The 15868-nt window shown below is 38.0% G+C and overlaps 2 protein-coding genes across 2 annotated transcripts in view; both read left to right on the top strand.

Moving 5' to 3' along the window:
• The window catches only part of abhd17c (abhydrolase domain containing 17C, depalmitoylase), a 44041-nt gene extending 39665 nt beyond the window's left edge, over positions 1-4376 (top strand). The window contains exon 3 of the mRNA XM_084405299.1: positions 2469-4376. Coding sequence (XP_084261425.1) covers positions 2469-2688 — 220 coding nt within the window. The 3' untranslated portion in view covers positions 2689-4376. The remainder of the gene's footprint in view (positions 1-2468) is intronic.
• Positions 4377-12826: 8450 nt separating this feature from the next.
• cemip (cell migration inducing hyaluronidase 1) overlaps positions 12827-15868 on the top strand; it is a 123113-nt gene continuing 120071 nt past the window's right edge. The window contains 1 exon segment of the mRNA XM_084405298.1: positions 12827-12954. The gene's annotated coding sequence lies outside the window, so the exon portion shown is untranslated.

Genomic DNA, 15868 nt, shown 5'->3' with positions numbered 1-15868 from the left:
GTAAATGTTCCACCTGCCCCTGACAAGCAGTATTAAGTAGCTAATCCTAGTTCACGGCAGTGACATAACTAAAGATTATTGGCATAAAAAGGTTTAATCCCTTTGACTTGTCCCAACCAAACTTTCAGTAGGAAAATGCCAAGCAAGCATGGTCAAATTAACCCCAGCTATGCCAGTACTGTGCCATTCGGGGGTACAAAATAAACCTGCTTAGAGTGCCCAAAAGTAAAGATGGCAGATTTCAATCATGTACTGTGTTGTGTGGACTGTGATGTACTGTCTGGAGTGTGCGTGAAGATTTCCAACCTTCATTTTGACCCTGAAATGTCTGAAATGATCCGGTTTTAAGAGGCGGCTCCTTTAAGGCTTGTTAGCCAATCATAAGAGTGGCTGTTTACTAGCATCATTGCGTAAGAAAAATGTGTCAAAAGATCAAGGCAAATTTGATTTCTCATGTCATGACCCCTTTAATTCTGTTACTTTCCTGTTTACTTCTGCTTTGAAAAATTTCTGTATAAAAATAAAGACGACGACAGATGCGAAGTTTTTTCGCTGCTGTGTATAATAGACAGCACTGGTCGACAAGTGAAATGTGCGCTTAATCGGTTTCATGCGGTCTTTAGGCTTTGCTATCAAAGCCCAGCAAAAATAACATTTGGTCATATGTTTTGCATCCTCCTATTTGAACTGAAGAGGGAAAATTATAGCAAGTAAGCTAAAGACCAGAAAATGCTCCTTTTAATGAGCATTCCCTCAGTTTAGCAAAACATGCTTGCTGTTCGTTGCATGATAAAAATACAGTATTTACACGTTGTCAGTCATCCATTGGAATGTGCTGGGTTGAAATTTATGCCGCATGTTTATTTGGTTGGTGTTTGGATAACGGCGCCGTTCTTCATAGGCGGTGTAATTATTCCATCAGCCAGTGTCATGCATTAATCTCCTCACTTGCTCAAATTTGATTGCCTGTGCACCAATGAGGAAAATAAGCTACAATTAAGCGTGTTGACCGAAAAATTAATTAGTATGTCTGTTTGACTCCTTTGGATTTGAGGATCATAGAAGCGAGTCAGCAGTTCTGCATAGCCGTGGTAAAGCTTGTGTGGATATTAACCTGTGATCAACATTATGTGTTTACTGCAATTATATGACTATATACAATATGCAGAGTAAGACATTCCAGTGTAAATGGCATTTTGTGATGTTTGGAGTGTTAAGAATCAACACATGCATAATCCTGTGTTGCCAGACAGACTTATTTATTCATCATTTTATTAATGTTACTTGTGTTTTAAGCCATGCTCGTTTGCATAACAAATGGCATGTAGCCATTTCAATTATTATTTATTTGTAATTTACACTACCGTTGAAAAATGTGGGGTTGGTAAGATATTTTTTCATATTTTGAAAGAAGTCTCTTATGATCACCATGGCTGCTTTTTTTTTTTTTTTGTGACATTTTTTTAAAAACAGTAATATTGTTTTTGAATATATTTTAGAATATTTATTCCTGATGCAAAGCTGAATTTTCAGCATCATTACTCCAGTCTTCAGTGTCACATAATCCTTCAGAAGTCATTCTAATATGCTGATTTGCTGCTCAAGAAACATTTCTTATTATCAAGGAGTACGTTGACGTGCACACGCTCATAATGGGATTAGGGATTTTGCAATTAAACTTTACCTCAAGTAAACAATACTCCAATTAAACTAATGCTATTAAGCTCATAATCATAAACGCACTTCTTAGCATAATCAGAATAATGAAAATTGCATGTAAATGGCAGTGAAGAGGTTTGCTCGTGTCATGTATACATCTTACTGTGATTAAGTCCTACCTTACTCTTATTATTAGAATAAATAATTGCATTATTATTAGTCAATGTAGTCTGTTAAAAATGTTGTGCTGCTTAATATTTTTGTGGAAACTGATGCACTTTTTCAGGATTCTTTGTTAAATAGAAAGTTCAAAACAACAGCATTCATTTGGAATAGAAATCTTTTGCAACATAATAAATGTCTTTACTGTCACATCAGTTTAACGCGTCCTTGCTGAATAAAATGTCATTTCTTTAACTTTTTATATAACTTTTGAATGGTATAGTGTACTTTTTTTTTTTTTTTTTTTTTTAGTGTTCTTCAGCAGATTAGCTGTAGAATTGAAATTTGTAATGAGAATCATAAAATTTTACTGATATTAGTTCCAACAACAGATTTCTGAGGTATAACGACAACACTTAGAGAAACTGTTGTTGTTGATCACTTTAAATGTTGCTTTACATCTCAGACGGTCTCTTCCTGCCTTAGTTTGACACTGCTTGACCAGAATAAGTTGTAAAGTGGATTAGATGTGCCGCAATTAAAAAGAAAATCTATAAATTCACAAGCTTGCAGAGCACTTGACAGAAAAATATCAGTCAGTGGCATTGATTTACTTGTGCCTGATACGACTTCTTCATATGTTTCAGCATCGACAAAGTCTCAAAGGTGGCATCTCCGGTCCTGGTCATCCACGGCACAGAAGACGAAGTGATCGATTTCTCCCACGGCTTGGCCATCTACGAGCGATGTCCACGTGCCGTGGAGCCTCTGTGGGTGGAAGGCGCCGGGCACAACGACATCGAGCTTTACGCTCAGTACCTCGAGAGACTCAAACAGTTCATTACGTTCGAGCTGGCTACCTCCTGAAGACACGGCAGGCCGAGGCGCGCGCACACACTCACGCGTGTCGCGTAGGGTTCCCCTTTACCCACGGCTGAGGACGCCATCAGTACTTGCACTTGCTGAAGGGAAAAAAAGCGGAAGTCTCTCTCTTGATCTTTAGGAGAGTTTTCATCCCTACAGGGGAAACGTGTTTTAATAATTTCGAACCACTTTCTATTCTTTTATACTTGATGAAGAAATGCTGAAGTTTTGCACCGCATTCAGTACATTGCGTTTTTGATTTAAACATTTTTCTTCCTTTTTTTTTTTTATTTTAAAAATGCTCCTCAAGGGTTAATTAAACTGATGCACTTTTATTGTGCAGATATTTTCAGGTTGATATTTTTGTTTTCGATGATGATCTTTTTTTTGTTTTGTTGGGGAATTATGTCATGGCATTCCGTTTTATTACGTTTCAAGTAGATTAGTACAAGATAAACCAGTGAGTGACTTTTTACATGGCCAGTTTGTGCGTGCGTGCGTTTAGGTGCGTTCATACGCACATGCGTTTGTGTGGTAAAGGCCACTGACTCTTCGGTCGAAAATAATTGTAGCTTGGGCTAATTAAAACAGGAAGACCTGTGAAAAACACTTGACCCGTAAATAATGATGTACTGTCCGTGAATACAGTGGGAAGGGGGGGAAGGGTCGTATTGTGAAACATGGTGCTTTGTTGCAACAGCATTCAGGGCATTGTTTCCGCATAAACACTTCATCGTTTTTACCGTGGGTTGTATAAAAATGTGAAATTTCAAGCTTTCTCTTTTGCGTTTAGCATTGGCGTTACAATAAGCCTTATGTTCTCTGACATTTCGCTCCGACATTCCTGTCAATGATTTCTCGGAAATGGGATTTTGAAGATTTTCTCTGGGCTCCCGCTCGCTGCTACTCTAATGGGAAAATCACTGTGAAAACTGAACCTAGATATAAATAAGGTATCGCACCTCCTCACCATTTTGAAGTTTATCCCCTTTTCCAGACATTGAACAAAAAAACCAGTCCCTCATACTGCAAATGAAGGATTGTGTTTGTAGACATTTCACCATAACGCTACACAACAGAATGTTTGGAAGTGTTTTCCATGTTAATGAAGGACATCGATTGCTACCAAACTGGTGCGATCGTCCGATTGTATGTTCGTTAACTTGACTTTTGTTTTTTTTTGCTGTAAGGTTATGCAGTGGCGGTTCATGTAAACTGTTGTTCAGAAATGAAGCTCTTCCGTGCTTGACCTCAGTGGACTCGACACCCTCTTTTTAAGGAATGGCAGAAACTGATCACATCTGAGTCCGTCATTGCTTTTGATACTGACATTTTTACAATGTTTTTTTAGTAATTATTAATATTTACACCTCTTTTAATGCTGGTTTGTAAGATAACTGTACTGTACACCCTCTCTCTCTATATATATATATAGGTATGTAAAATATGAAGTAAATGGTATTTAGCTTTGATTTTTATCGACACTGGAATCACAGTATGCAAATATAATGCAGAAAATAATTGAGTTGGTACAGACTCTTTTGCTTGTAGGTTTTTTTTTTTTTAAATATCTTTAAAGCCTTAAATGTGCAGAAGGCAGATTATTGTTCTTTCTGTTGGTTGTTGCTTCATTGCAACACAGTGGATATTGTACTGCTTATAAAGGAATAAAGGATGCATGGAAACCCAAACTAGCTGAACATGTGAAATCTTTTCATTTCTCAGGTTGCTGATTTTTATTTAGTTTGAAAAAGTTTACCTGCAGACAGATCTGCATGTTTTAGAAGGTCACATGTGTGCAATTGTTCAGCTCGAGTCTTAAAGGGATACTCCACTTTAAAATGAAAATTCTGTCATCATATACGCACCCTCATGTTGTTTCAAACCTGTATGAATTTCTTTCTTCTGCTGAACAGAAAGGAAGATATTTAGAAGAATATCAGTAACCAGACAGTTTCTGGTCTCATTGACTTCCATAGTAGGAAAAAAATATTCTATGGAAGTCAATGAGACCAGAAACTGTCTGGTTACTGATATTCTTCTAAATATCTTCCTTTCTGTTCAGCAGAAGAAAGAAATTCATACAGGTTTGAAACAACATGAGGGTGAGTATATGATGACAGAATTTTCATTTTAAAGGGGAGTATCCCTTTAAAATTCGAGCTGAACAAGATTCTAAAAGGTAGCTGTTTATAATGCCTAATTTGTTGCAGCATTAACATCTTCTGGATTATTAAAGCTTAACCAGTGATCATTTTATATCGGAAGCTGCAAATTTAAATAGGTATACGAATATCAATGTTTAACTATTTAGCTTGATAGCTAACTTAAAGCAATGTGAGATGTTTCATTTGTCCATTAAGAGCTTAAGTTATATACTTTTTAGAATGAAATCTATATTTTTATTTGGCGAGGATGCATTAAATTGTTTCAAATAAATGCTGCTCTTTTGCTCTGTTCATTAAGAAAATCACGGATTCCACAAAAATCATTAAGCAGCACAACAGTTTTCAACATTGATAATAGAAAATATATGTTTATTGAGTAGCAAAACAGCATATTAGAATGATTTCTGAAGGATCATGTGACACTGAAGACTGGTAATGATGCTGGAAATTCAGCTTTGCATCACCGGAATAACATTTTAAAATATATTCAAGTAGAAAATGGTTATTTTAAAACTGCAATAATATTTCACAATATTATACTATTTTTACTCTATTTTTGATTAAATGCTTGTTTAAAGTGTCAAACCAACCCCATTTTTTTTTAATGGTAGTGTAACTAGTACAAATGTAATAAATGAATCCAGCTAGCTATAATATTGTGATCATAAAATGGAAAAAGAGCGTGACATTTGTAAACCAATTGTGTCAGACTTGAAGATGAGAAGGTCTTTTTGCAGTGCATCAAAAATAGAACCTGGCCAACTGCAGATGTCCATCAACTAAATGAGTGGCGTGACACAACAGATGCTTCCAGCGCAGACAGTGCTATTGATTTTAATGGCACTGCTCTAGTTTTGATGTGCCACACGTCTTCGTTATGGACACAGTGTTACTTTCTATTCTGGCGAATTGATTTCGTAAACATGTATTGAATTATTTCAGCTGGTAGTCACTTATAATTTAGAAATTTTTGCCAGATTAAAGTCTTTTTTACTTTTACAAGCCATGAATGCAAGTTTGTGATTTTTACCATGTTTGTGCTTTTTACCTTAATCTTGTAATAGTAACTGTATGACAGACTCCTCCTTTTTGAACTTCCTCAATGCAGTTACAATGGGAATTATATACATTAAACATTTTATTTGCCTATATCCTTCAAACATCATCTTAAACTTAACAGTGAATTGAATCAGTGCTGTGTCCAGACTTAAAGAGCTGGGCCCGTATTCATAAAGAATCTTAATGCAAAGAGTAGCTCCTAGTGACACAATTCTAAGAAAATTCTTAGAAATGTGGGCCTTTACTCTTAAAATTAAAGAAAAAATCCTAGTAAAGAAAAAAGTAATTCAGAAAGCATCTTAACCCTTAAAAGAGGTCTTAAGGTCAAAATTGTAAGGACGAGGACTTTTAAGAGGCTTAAGAGTTTCTTTAGCAGAGGAGAAAATGGCAGAAAGACGAAGTGGGAGAAGAAATGTGTTGCTGACAATGGATGACAGTGAGTTAATAAGACGCTATATATTGGATCGTGCAGGGATCATGTTTGTGACTGATCTTATTAGAGACACGCTAATATCTCCGACACAGCGCAGAAATGCCATAGCGCCTGAAATGAAAGTAATCACTACATTACGATATTTGGGAACTGGGAAAATTCCATGTTTGATACATTAAAACCAACATTCAAACCACCACTTAAATAGACATGCCAGTAATCAGTGTAACTGGAAAGAGTGGAACAATTTTTATCAAGCCAATCAAATACCTTATTGGAAATTAGAACATGGTAAATAAAAAAAAGGATTTATATACACATATATAATGTGTGTGTGTGTGTGTGTGTGTGTGTGTGTGTGTGTGTGTGTGTGTGAGAACGGTCAAATAGGAAAAATTACGCATGTAATTTCAAAGTGAAGGCTTAGAATAGACCCTATACTTAAAATCACTCTTTTTTTTCCTTCTTGGTCAACCAACCAATCACAGTTGTCAAAAGATAGTGTCATACATAGCAACGGGGTCAACCCCGCCTCCTCACTAAGATAAAAGTTTTTGTATTTTCCTTACTCAGAGTTGCTCTCAGATCGGTCCCGAATCGCTCTTAAGCTAAGACTCCTACGTAAAAGTTTTTAAGCTAAATTAAGAGTTTTCTCAGAGGATTCTTAGAATCTTTATGAATACGGGCCCTGGTGTTCCTGATTATACAATACTGTTACTATTGCAGGAGTGTAGCCACATTTTCTGTATGTTTAATACCCATAAATTTATACTAAATTTGCTGAAATGTGTTGTATATAACAGATCCTACTGCATGCAATACCAATGCAATATTTTCCGATTTTTAATGCCTTTCTTTGCTCATTATTTGCCAATGTTTTTAAACTAAATTGGATTTAAAATGCAAAATAAGAGCTGCCATGTGACTGCCTTCATTAGCCTTCTGTTTCACTTACTGTTTTCAAAAAGATAGTTGGCAGTGTAGTGTATACTGCACAGTATGCAATAAGCTAGTTTTCCATTATGATCGCCAGAATGTAGGCTCACTATTGGCCGACGGTGGTGATGCGTGTGATTCTGGCCAATAGTGAGCCTACGTTCTGACATACAACCCAGAAGCGCTGCGCTGTTACACTACGTGAACTCGCTGTCTCAGAGGCCCACACAGAAGAAAATGAATAGTTGAATAAAGTCATTATTTTTGTGTGTTTTTTGCGCACAAAAAGTATTGCCGTCGCTTGATAAACTTATGGTTGAGCCACTGTAGTCACTTGGACTATTTTAAACATTGTCTTTACTAACATTCTGGGCCGGCAAGTTTCAATTACGGAGTGAGACAGCTCTCAGATTTAATAAAAAAATTCTGAATTTGTGTTCCGAAGATGAACGAAAGTCTTACAGGGTTGGAACAACATGAGGGTGAGTAATTACTGACAGAATTTTCATTTTTGGGTGAACTAACCCTTTAAAAGGTTATATATATATATGAAGTGCCTGACAGAACCCTTTAGGGTTTCATTTAGAACCTTTTCTTCTAAGAGTGTAGCCTTTTTTTCTTTCTATCTATAAATCAATCTCCCAGATGGTTTATCTCTACAGTTTCCATTGTTCCCTTGCTCTATCTCTCTCCCTCAATCCACAAAAGCCGTTTTCATAGAGGAAGGCTGTTAAGTTCTGGAGGTGTCTCCCGTTCTTCAAATGCTGAAACGCGACAAGCAGGTGGAACTGGAGGCGACCATTAAGCCTCATCTGTTGGAGCCAGCAACAGTTTACATTGGCCAGGGACCAGATGTTCTGTCAGGGTGAGGAATTGGCAGAGCTTAAGGTTGAACTGCTGATCCAAACGGGTGGAGAGCGCCAATGTGGAAGTCTAAGAAGCAGTTTTCACCGGGTCAGGGGTGTGGATACATATGATGATCTGATTTCTGTGGGCTTTAGGTGTGTATGGGTGTTTTAAGGTAAACATGGAAGTATATAATATGATGTATTTGAAATAGGATATTTAGTGAGGGGAAATGTAAGACCAGAAAATGAGAAGGTAAAATGGTTTTCATTTTTGACCACTTTTTAAGTTCTTCCTGAAGACTGAACACTGGACAAACAATGGAACACTGATGCAAAAACTGCTACTCAAACTACAACACAACAAAACAATACAAAAAAGAGCTGAACACTGATGTAACAAGCTGCTAAAATGAAACATAAAGAAAAACAGACAGTGGCCAGGGGAAGCAGTCAATATAAATATATAAAAAACTTGCATAAGAGCATCCTAACCCTGCTCTCTATTTCATGTCTTTCGAAATCAAATGATGGTTTTGTGTGAGAAACAGACCAATATTTAACATATTATTTGATGAAATTTTCCCCTCGTACAGCAGCTCCCAAATATTTCTTCTTTTGTACATTAAATCAAGAGACCCGTGAGAACCAACGATGTTTGACATCACTCACATCCAACCTGGTTCAAATGGCATATTTAAAAATGCAACATAAGGGCTACAGAAATGAAGCAGAACATCTTATAATTAGTAAGGGTGGTGTAGACCTAGGTCTGATCCTCTGTTATCCACTGTCCCACATTCCTAAGAGGACTGCAGGAGTTCCCACACTTCACTGGGCAGAAATCCACCCCAGATACCCAGACAAGAGGCATCTCAGTCCGCCTTGAGTAATCCACACAGGAAGTTTACCTTTCCGGAGAGCATACGCAGGCCGTTATTCCAGCCTTGGATAAGTGACAGATTATTTGGCAATGGGAACCAGGCTCACACTGCCTGCTCTACACTTGCCAAACTCTTTATTGGGGAATTAAAATATATTTAACCAGGACCGAGTGCAGACTTTCCAAATGAAACCCTCAATCATCAAGACAGAGATTGATTCTGTTTCATTTGCCACACCATCTTGAAAGGGGTTGTATGATACTTTTTTTCTCCCTGAGGTGTTTTTTTATTACTTTGGTGAGTAGGAATGTATATATTTATAAAAAAAAATGTATTTATTATATCGATCCTTTATATAATCATAATTTATTTTAAAGTGTAAATAAAAGTGCACACTGATGAGCCAAAACATTATGACTAGTAACAGATGAAACTTACTAAGAAGGCCACATATTAATGTCTAGGAAGATTAGGTGGTGAGCAAACAATCGGTTCTCATAAATCAACGTATTGGATGCAGGAGAAATGGGCAGGAATTAAGATCTGAGTGACTTTGACAATGGACAAATTGTTATGGCAAAGCAAGGCGAAGTGTCTCTGAAACTGCAGGGCTTGTGGGTTGTTTCTGGTCAGCAGGGGTGAGAATTCACCAACAGAGGTCTGAGGAGGGACAAACCACAAACCAGCGACCGGGTGTTGGACATCCAAGGCTCATCGATGGAGCCAACAGAAGGTCTACTGTGGCACAAGTCACACAAAATCTTAATGATGGTTATTGGAGGAATGTGTCGCACTCTTCTGCGTAATGGGACTGCGTAGCTACAGACCAATCAGAATGCTTATGATGAGCCCTGTCCACTGTCGAAAGTGCCTACAATGGGCAGGCGAACGTCAGAACTGGACCTTGGAGCAGTGGAAGAAGGTCGCCAGGTCCAATGAGTCTCATTTTCTTTGACATAACGTGGACAGCCGTGTATGTGTGCTGTGTTTACCTGGGGAAATGATGGCACCACGATGCATTGTGGGACGACGACAAGCCGGTGGATTGAGTGTGATGCTCTGGGCAATGATCTGCTTGGAAACCATGGGTCTGCCATTCATCTGGACGTAAATTTGACACATGCCACCTACTTAAACATTGTTGCAGACCAGGTACATCCCTTTATGACAATGGTGTTTCCTGATGGAAGTTCCTCTTTCAGCTGGATGAAGCACCCTGCCAATTCAGGACACATTGTTCAGGAATAGTTTGAGGTGATGGAAAGTTCAGGGTGTTGCCCTGGCCCCCAAATTCCCCAGATCTCAATCCAATTGAGCATCTGTGTGATGTGCTGGACCAACAAGTTTGTTCCACAACGCCTCCACCTCGCAACCTACAGGACTTGAAAGATCTGCTGCTAATATCTTGGTGCCTTCAGGGGTCTAGAGTCCATGCCTCGGCGGATCTGTATATATATATGGCGGTCCGTGCTTCGGATGAGACGTTAAACCGAGGTCCTGACTCTCTGTGGTCATTAAAAATCCTTGGAATTTTTGAAAAATTTCCTGTCCTTTGGAAAAAAAGAGTAGGGGTGTAACCCCGGCATCCTGGCCAAATTTACCCATTGGCCCCTGTCCATAATGGCCTCCTAATCATCCCCATATATACTGATTGGCTTCATTACTCCACCAATAAGCTGCTGTGTGGTGGGCGTCGCATCATCCAGGTATATATATATATCTTTTTTTTTTTTTTTACATGCAGCATATCCTACTTCCCAAATATCATTGTTCACATATAAATACTAATGTATAAAAACGTTTGATTGTGACATACATATATACACACATAAATATGTTAATATTTCAATGCTTTGGGTTTCATATGTCAGAAATCCAAAGATTCTGCTGTAGCCATGGACTGGGGAAGAAACCTTTGGGGGGTTTTTTCATAGTAAAATGAATCCTTTTTTTAAAAGAAAAATCTGGAAAATAAAAAATTCTGTCTGCCCCATATCTATAATAAGACAATTGCACGCAGAGCACCAGAGACCAACTTGCATTCAACCTCAGGGGCCATTACACTTCACCTTTATCAGTAGCTGGGAGGTTCGACTAAGTGAACTCAGATGTACTCACGCTTGAATGCAAAAGAGGACAAGGTATTTACCTATCTCAGCAAGCCATTGCAAGACAGCACAGCATTTCTGCTGGGATAATCTCCTTCCAGGAAAAACAATGTGCATTCCAATTTTCATCACTCCATTTAATGAGCCCCGGGGTTGCATTTCTGTCTGTTTTTGAGTCCTTAGAGAGACTTTGCTAATTCAAATAGAAATGCTGTTGTAGTGCTCTCATATTTGTTTGCATAATTCCAAATAATTATTCTCAGCCTACATGCGTGTGCGCGTATTTGTTTGTCTGTGTCCTACAGGCAATAACACTGGGATTTTGAAGTCTATGATGTATGGGTGATATTTTATATTGAGATTTATTTTAGATGTCTACAAATTGTAATGCATCATTCATGGAGATGATACCATCAGGCCTCTGTGAAATTAAATGTGGCCATATCACAGCCCTGCTGAATTTACAAAAGCAAAACCACTGAAAATGTTGTGCAGATTGTGCATTTGGTTGTAAAATAATCATACTGCTCTCGTTGTATAATTTTATATTTACATTTAATGTTCATGCTATTCCTTGAATTGTGAATCCTTGTTATTTCCTGTAGAGTAACCAGATCTTTACCACCACTAATCAAAAATATAAAACAACTTCCCCCCATTAACTAGGCTAACAGTGATATCCATCTGTTATTTAAATAGATCAAAACCCTCCTGAAAAGAATGATGCCCATTACATATTATTTTTTATTTATTTTTATCAGTAAATGACTACAATTTTGTTCATCATGCTTCTCAAAGCAGTTTCATTTAACAAGAGTGTAAAAAAGATATGAAGCTATAATGCATCTACACGAGTCATTTAGGAACACCTGTTTATTTGGACATTCCGTTTGAATCCTCAAGTCAATATGAATCACAACAGGATGTCACTTTATTAAGTTGTATGTCTCTTGGAACAATGATAATAGCGACCTCTATGGATTAAAACTGATAACTGTTATATTCATGCAGTATGAGTCAAGGTTCTCTCTCTCTCTCTCTCTCTCTCTCTCTCTCGGGTCATAATTCATAATCATTATTATTCTATAGCAGTGCTGCTTTCCAGAAATGTAGACAAAACTATACTTGCACATTTTCCCTCAGTGAATAGAGTGACTTCTATTGTGTTCCTCGTTTGAAAGTCACTTTGTATAAAGGCATCTGCTAAATAGAATCACTTTTGTTGTTGTTTTGAATAAAAACACCTGCTGAAATGTGGGTAGAATAGAATTGAAGTCCCATGATCAACTGTTACTTCGTAGTATTCTGAATGGGACACAAACATAAGTGCTGTTTTCAGTTTATTCATTTTTGGCCGTGACCTTTTATAGCCTATCTATCCCTAATGACTTTCATAGTCCCTATCCTTTTGAATGCACTTTTTTCTCCACTGGAAGCTCCTGTCACTTAGACAAATTCCATGTTGTGAGTAAACACATGTCATTAAAGATAATTCTGATTCTGATTAATCATCTCATTTACACTCAGAAGGTTGTCGAATGCATGTGAAGTTTTCAGTTTGGAACGGCAGAGACTGTACATTGAGTTCTTGAACCGCACAGGGATCCAGTGAGCCAATCAGTATTAAGTAGGCGTGCCTTCGGATTCATCTGGCCAATCGTCGCGCAGTGGGCTCGGCTTCGCACCGGCGTTGTAAACAGTGTAAAGCAGGAGACTGGAGGTGTGTATAAATATCAGTGTGTCGCCCGTGCTGTCTTATGAACTCATGCCGCGCATCAGCTGCTTGTAGTCCGCACCGTTTCCGTGGAGCTGATCTGCAATCTGCTCATGCTACAGGTTGGTCTGCACTTCTGGACCTTTATCTTTGTGGATTTTGAAACTCATGAATGATGCCACTGTTACATATACTTTCAAGGGTGCAAACCGACATGTGTACTTGAATGAGACAAGTGCGCTTTGATTTCTGCGGATTTGATCTCACTAGTGGCGGTGAGAAGCTCGTGCGTCGAGGTGCGTCTTTTCTCATTTCATGCCATCCATTACGCGCTCTTGTCTTTTATCCATTGCCATTTTTGTGTGTCAACAAACCGGCGCGTTTTTGCTGGCAAGACCAGTCATACATAGAACAGAGAAACCTATTCAAGTTGTGTGAGTTTGCAAGTGTTTGTGGCAACATGTTTCACCGGTGCAAGTTCAGACATAAAGAGCATTAACAGCTCGCGATTATGACGCGGATCATTTCACCTGAGCGTCCGCGCGCCATCAGCACCTGATCGATTTGACAGTTTCATCTGATTCTGTTACATTAAATAGCGAAGATAAGTGACTAAAACTTTTACACTGCAATTTACATTATCATATAATAACTGTGGCATTTGAGAATGTGCTGTAATACAATATCGTATAGTAAGGAATAGTCAAATGTGCATCAGTGTATAATAGTGTAGCAGAATATTATAGTGTGATACAATAATGTATATGGCTGTTTAGTGAAGCATAGTGCAGCGTACTTCACATAGTGTAGTATATTGTGAAGTATGATGTGGTACAGTATTGTATTGTGTAGTGTCAGTTTAATACTGTGGTTGATAGTATAGTATATATGGTAGACTATAGTAAAATGTGGGATCATATTATATAGTTTCAAATATCATATACTTTAAATATAAGCATGCACCTTTACGTTTCCCATGGCACCTGGAAAGTAGGACCCCGTGAAGGACAACAGTTTCCACCCATTTCATCATCATCTTGGAAATCAAGGTATGCTTTATTACTCTCTATTGTGCATGTGAACATATTAAAATGCATGCTTCTGCTGAAAATGGTGTAATAGTGCTCAGTATGTGAATCATGTGAATAAGCACCTGATGTTAGCAGAGAAAGAATTAGATCCACATTCCCTTTAAAAAGACTTTAGGTCTTTTTCCATGTGATCTGCTTCATACTGATATCCAGTATCAGACGGGAATCAACGAATATGAGTTCAATGCTGCACATATTATGAAAAAGGTCCTTGTTATGGCATCTCCGCCTTTCTGTCCACCAGATGATGGGAATGGTACCAAAAACCACAAGTTGATGTGTGGAATGAATCCATTCCATGCTGCTGGGTCATTGAGACTCTTCTGTTTCTAAACAATGCAGACTGGCAGCAAGTTCTTTTCATGCATTTGTGAAATGATGGCCAGCAAGTGGGCAGATGTTTTTTTTTTCAAACCCCATTCATCAGCCACTAAATGGTGTGTGAAATTGTAAAGGGCAGATATTTATCTCTTAAGCTATGCTGTGTGAGAGGGTGGGAGTTTATTTTATAGTACTTGTTAGAGGAGACAAGAAGTATTACTAATTTGTGCATAATTCTTACCGTTTCTGCATTAGGAATGCTATTGCTAACTTATGGTTTTGGTATCTTTCTGCTTCCAAATTTAACGTTTAATTCAATGTGTTACTGACGTTTCTTGAAGTTGACAAGCAAATTTCTGAGTGAGAATTGTTTCTACACCAACTTTTTATTCAGTGTAGATGGAGACCAGAATATCATGGAGACTTTCTTTGAAAACAGTGTTGTGATAAAATCAGTGCACATGACGTTACAGTGTCCAGATATTCATGTCGATCTGTATGATGGCAGCTACCCATGCTTGAACTTGAAACGGTGGCATGCACTTTTGAACGCGTTCCAGCATCACAGCTCTGCACAGTTGGATGTTTTATTGAGAGCTTTCGGCTAGTCGTAACTTGTGCATTGTGGGCAGGGGTCTTGTGCAAGTGCCAGTTATTTTAGGTTGTTCATTAAACACCTATGAGATGCAATGACTGGCTTCAGGCTGACCTAGTTGAAGACAGGTGGAGGCGGACAGATGTCCTGTTGCAGTGTGTGTGTGTGCATATATGCATGTGAGTTTAGGAGACAGTTTTCGAATTTGGCCAGTATCTTCCTTTTGCAACAGCCTATGCATCAGGTGTGCGTCTGTCATGTCTTGAAATTAGCTTAAAGCGTTGTAGAGAATTCTAATTCGGTCAGTTTTGAGGTTCAATTTCAGTTAGTACGCTGCCTTACAAGGCAGATGCCTATGTAGTTAGTAGACAGCAAGGCAGCTTACAAGGTTGTGAAACAGAGCCCTCTGTATTCCCTGTTGTCTATCTCTTATACTCTCTCTTTCATCCTTACTCTTGCCTCTGGGCTAAATCTAGGTCTGAGTTATAAAACAGCTTGTAACCACAGTCCATGCCTCCTGACCACAACAGATAAAATCCTTGAAAAATCACTTAAGACTTATAAAATAGCACATGTTGTAGCTCCTTATCCACAATGACTCGCATTTCAATCTGCATCAGTATCATAAATGGCGTGTCTAAAGCATTGAAAACCTTTAGTTCATGACAAATGAATGAAGTCTTTTTTTTTCACTCAGTTCCCAGATAACTACATATTAGACCTACCTGTAGTAGGTTATGAACGGAATAGTTCACTAAAAATAACATTCTGTCTTTATTTACTCACTCATTTATTCACTCACTTATTTACTCATGTTGATCCGATCCGTTTTTTTTTTTTTTTTTTGTGGAACACAAAAGATGAATATTTGAAGAATATTCATGCAGTCCTTTTCCACACAATGTCAGTTCATAGTGAGCATGACTGCCAATAAGTGTTATTTCTCTATTATATACTATTATTAATATTTTGAATTTAATTTTAGTTTTAGTAATCTTATTTTATGCAATTGTCTTTTTTAATAGTTCT

Source organism: Rutilus rutilus (assembly GCF_951802725.1).
Source record: "Rutilus rutilus genome assembly, chromosome: 3".
NCBI lineage: Eukaryota > Metazoa > Chordata > Actinopteri > Cypriniformes > Leuciscidae > Rutilus > Rutilus rutilus.
This window is presented reverse-complemented; position numbering and strand designations above follow the sequence as displayed.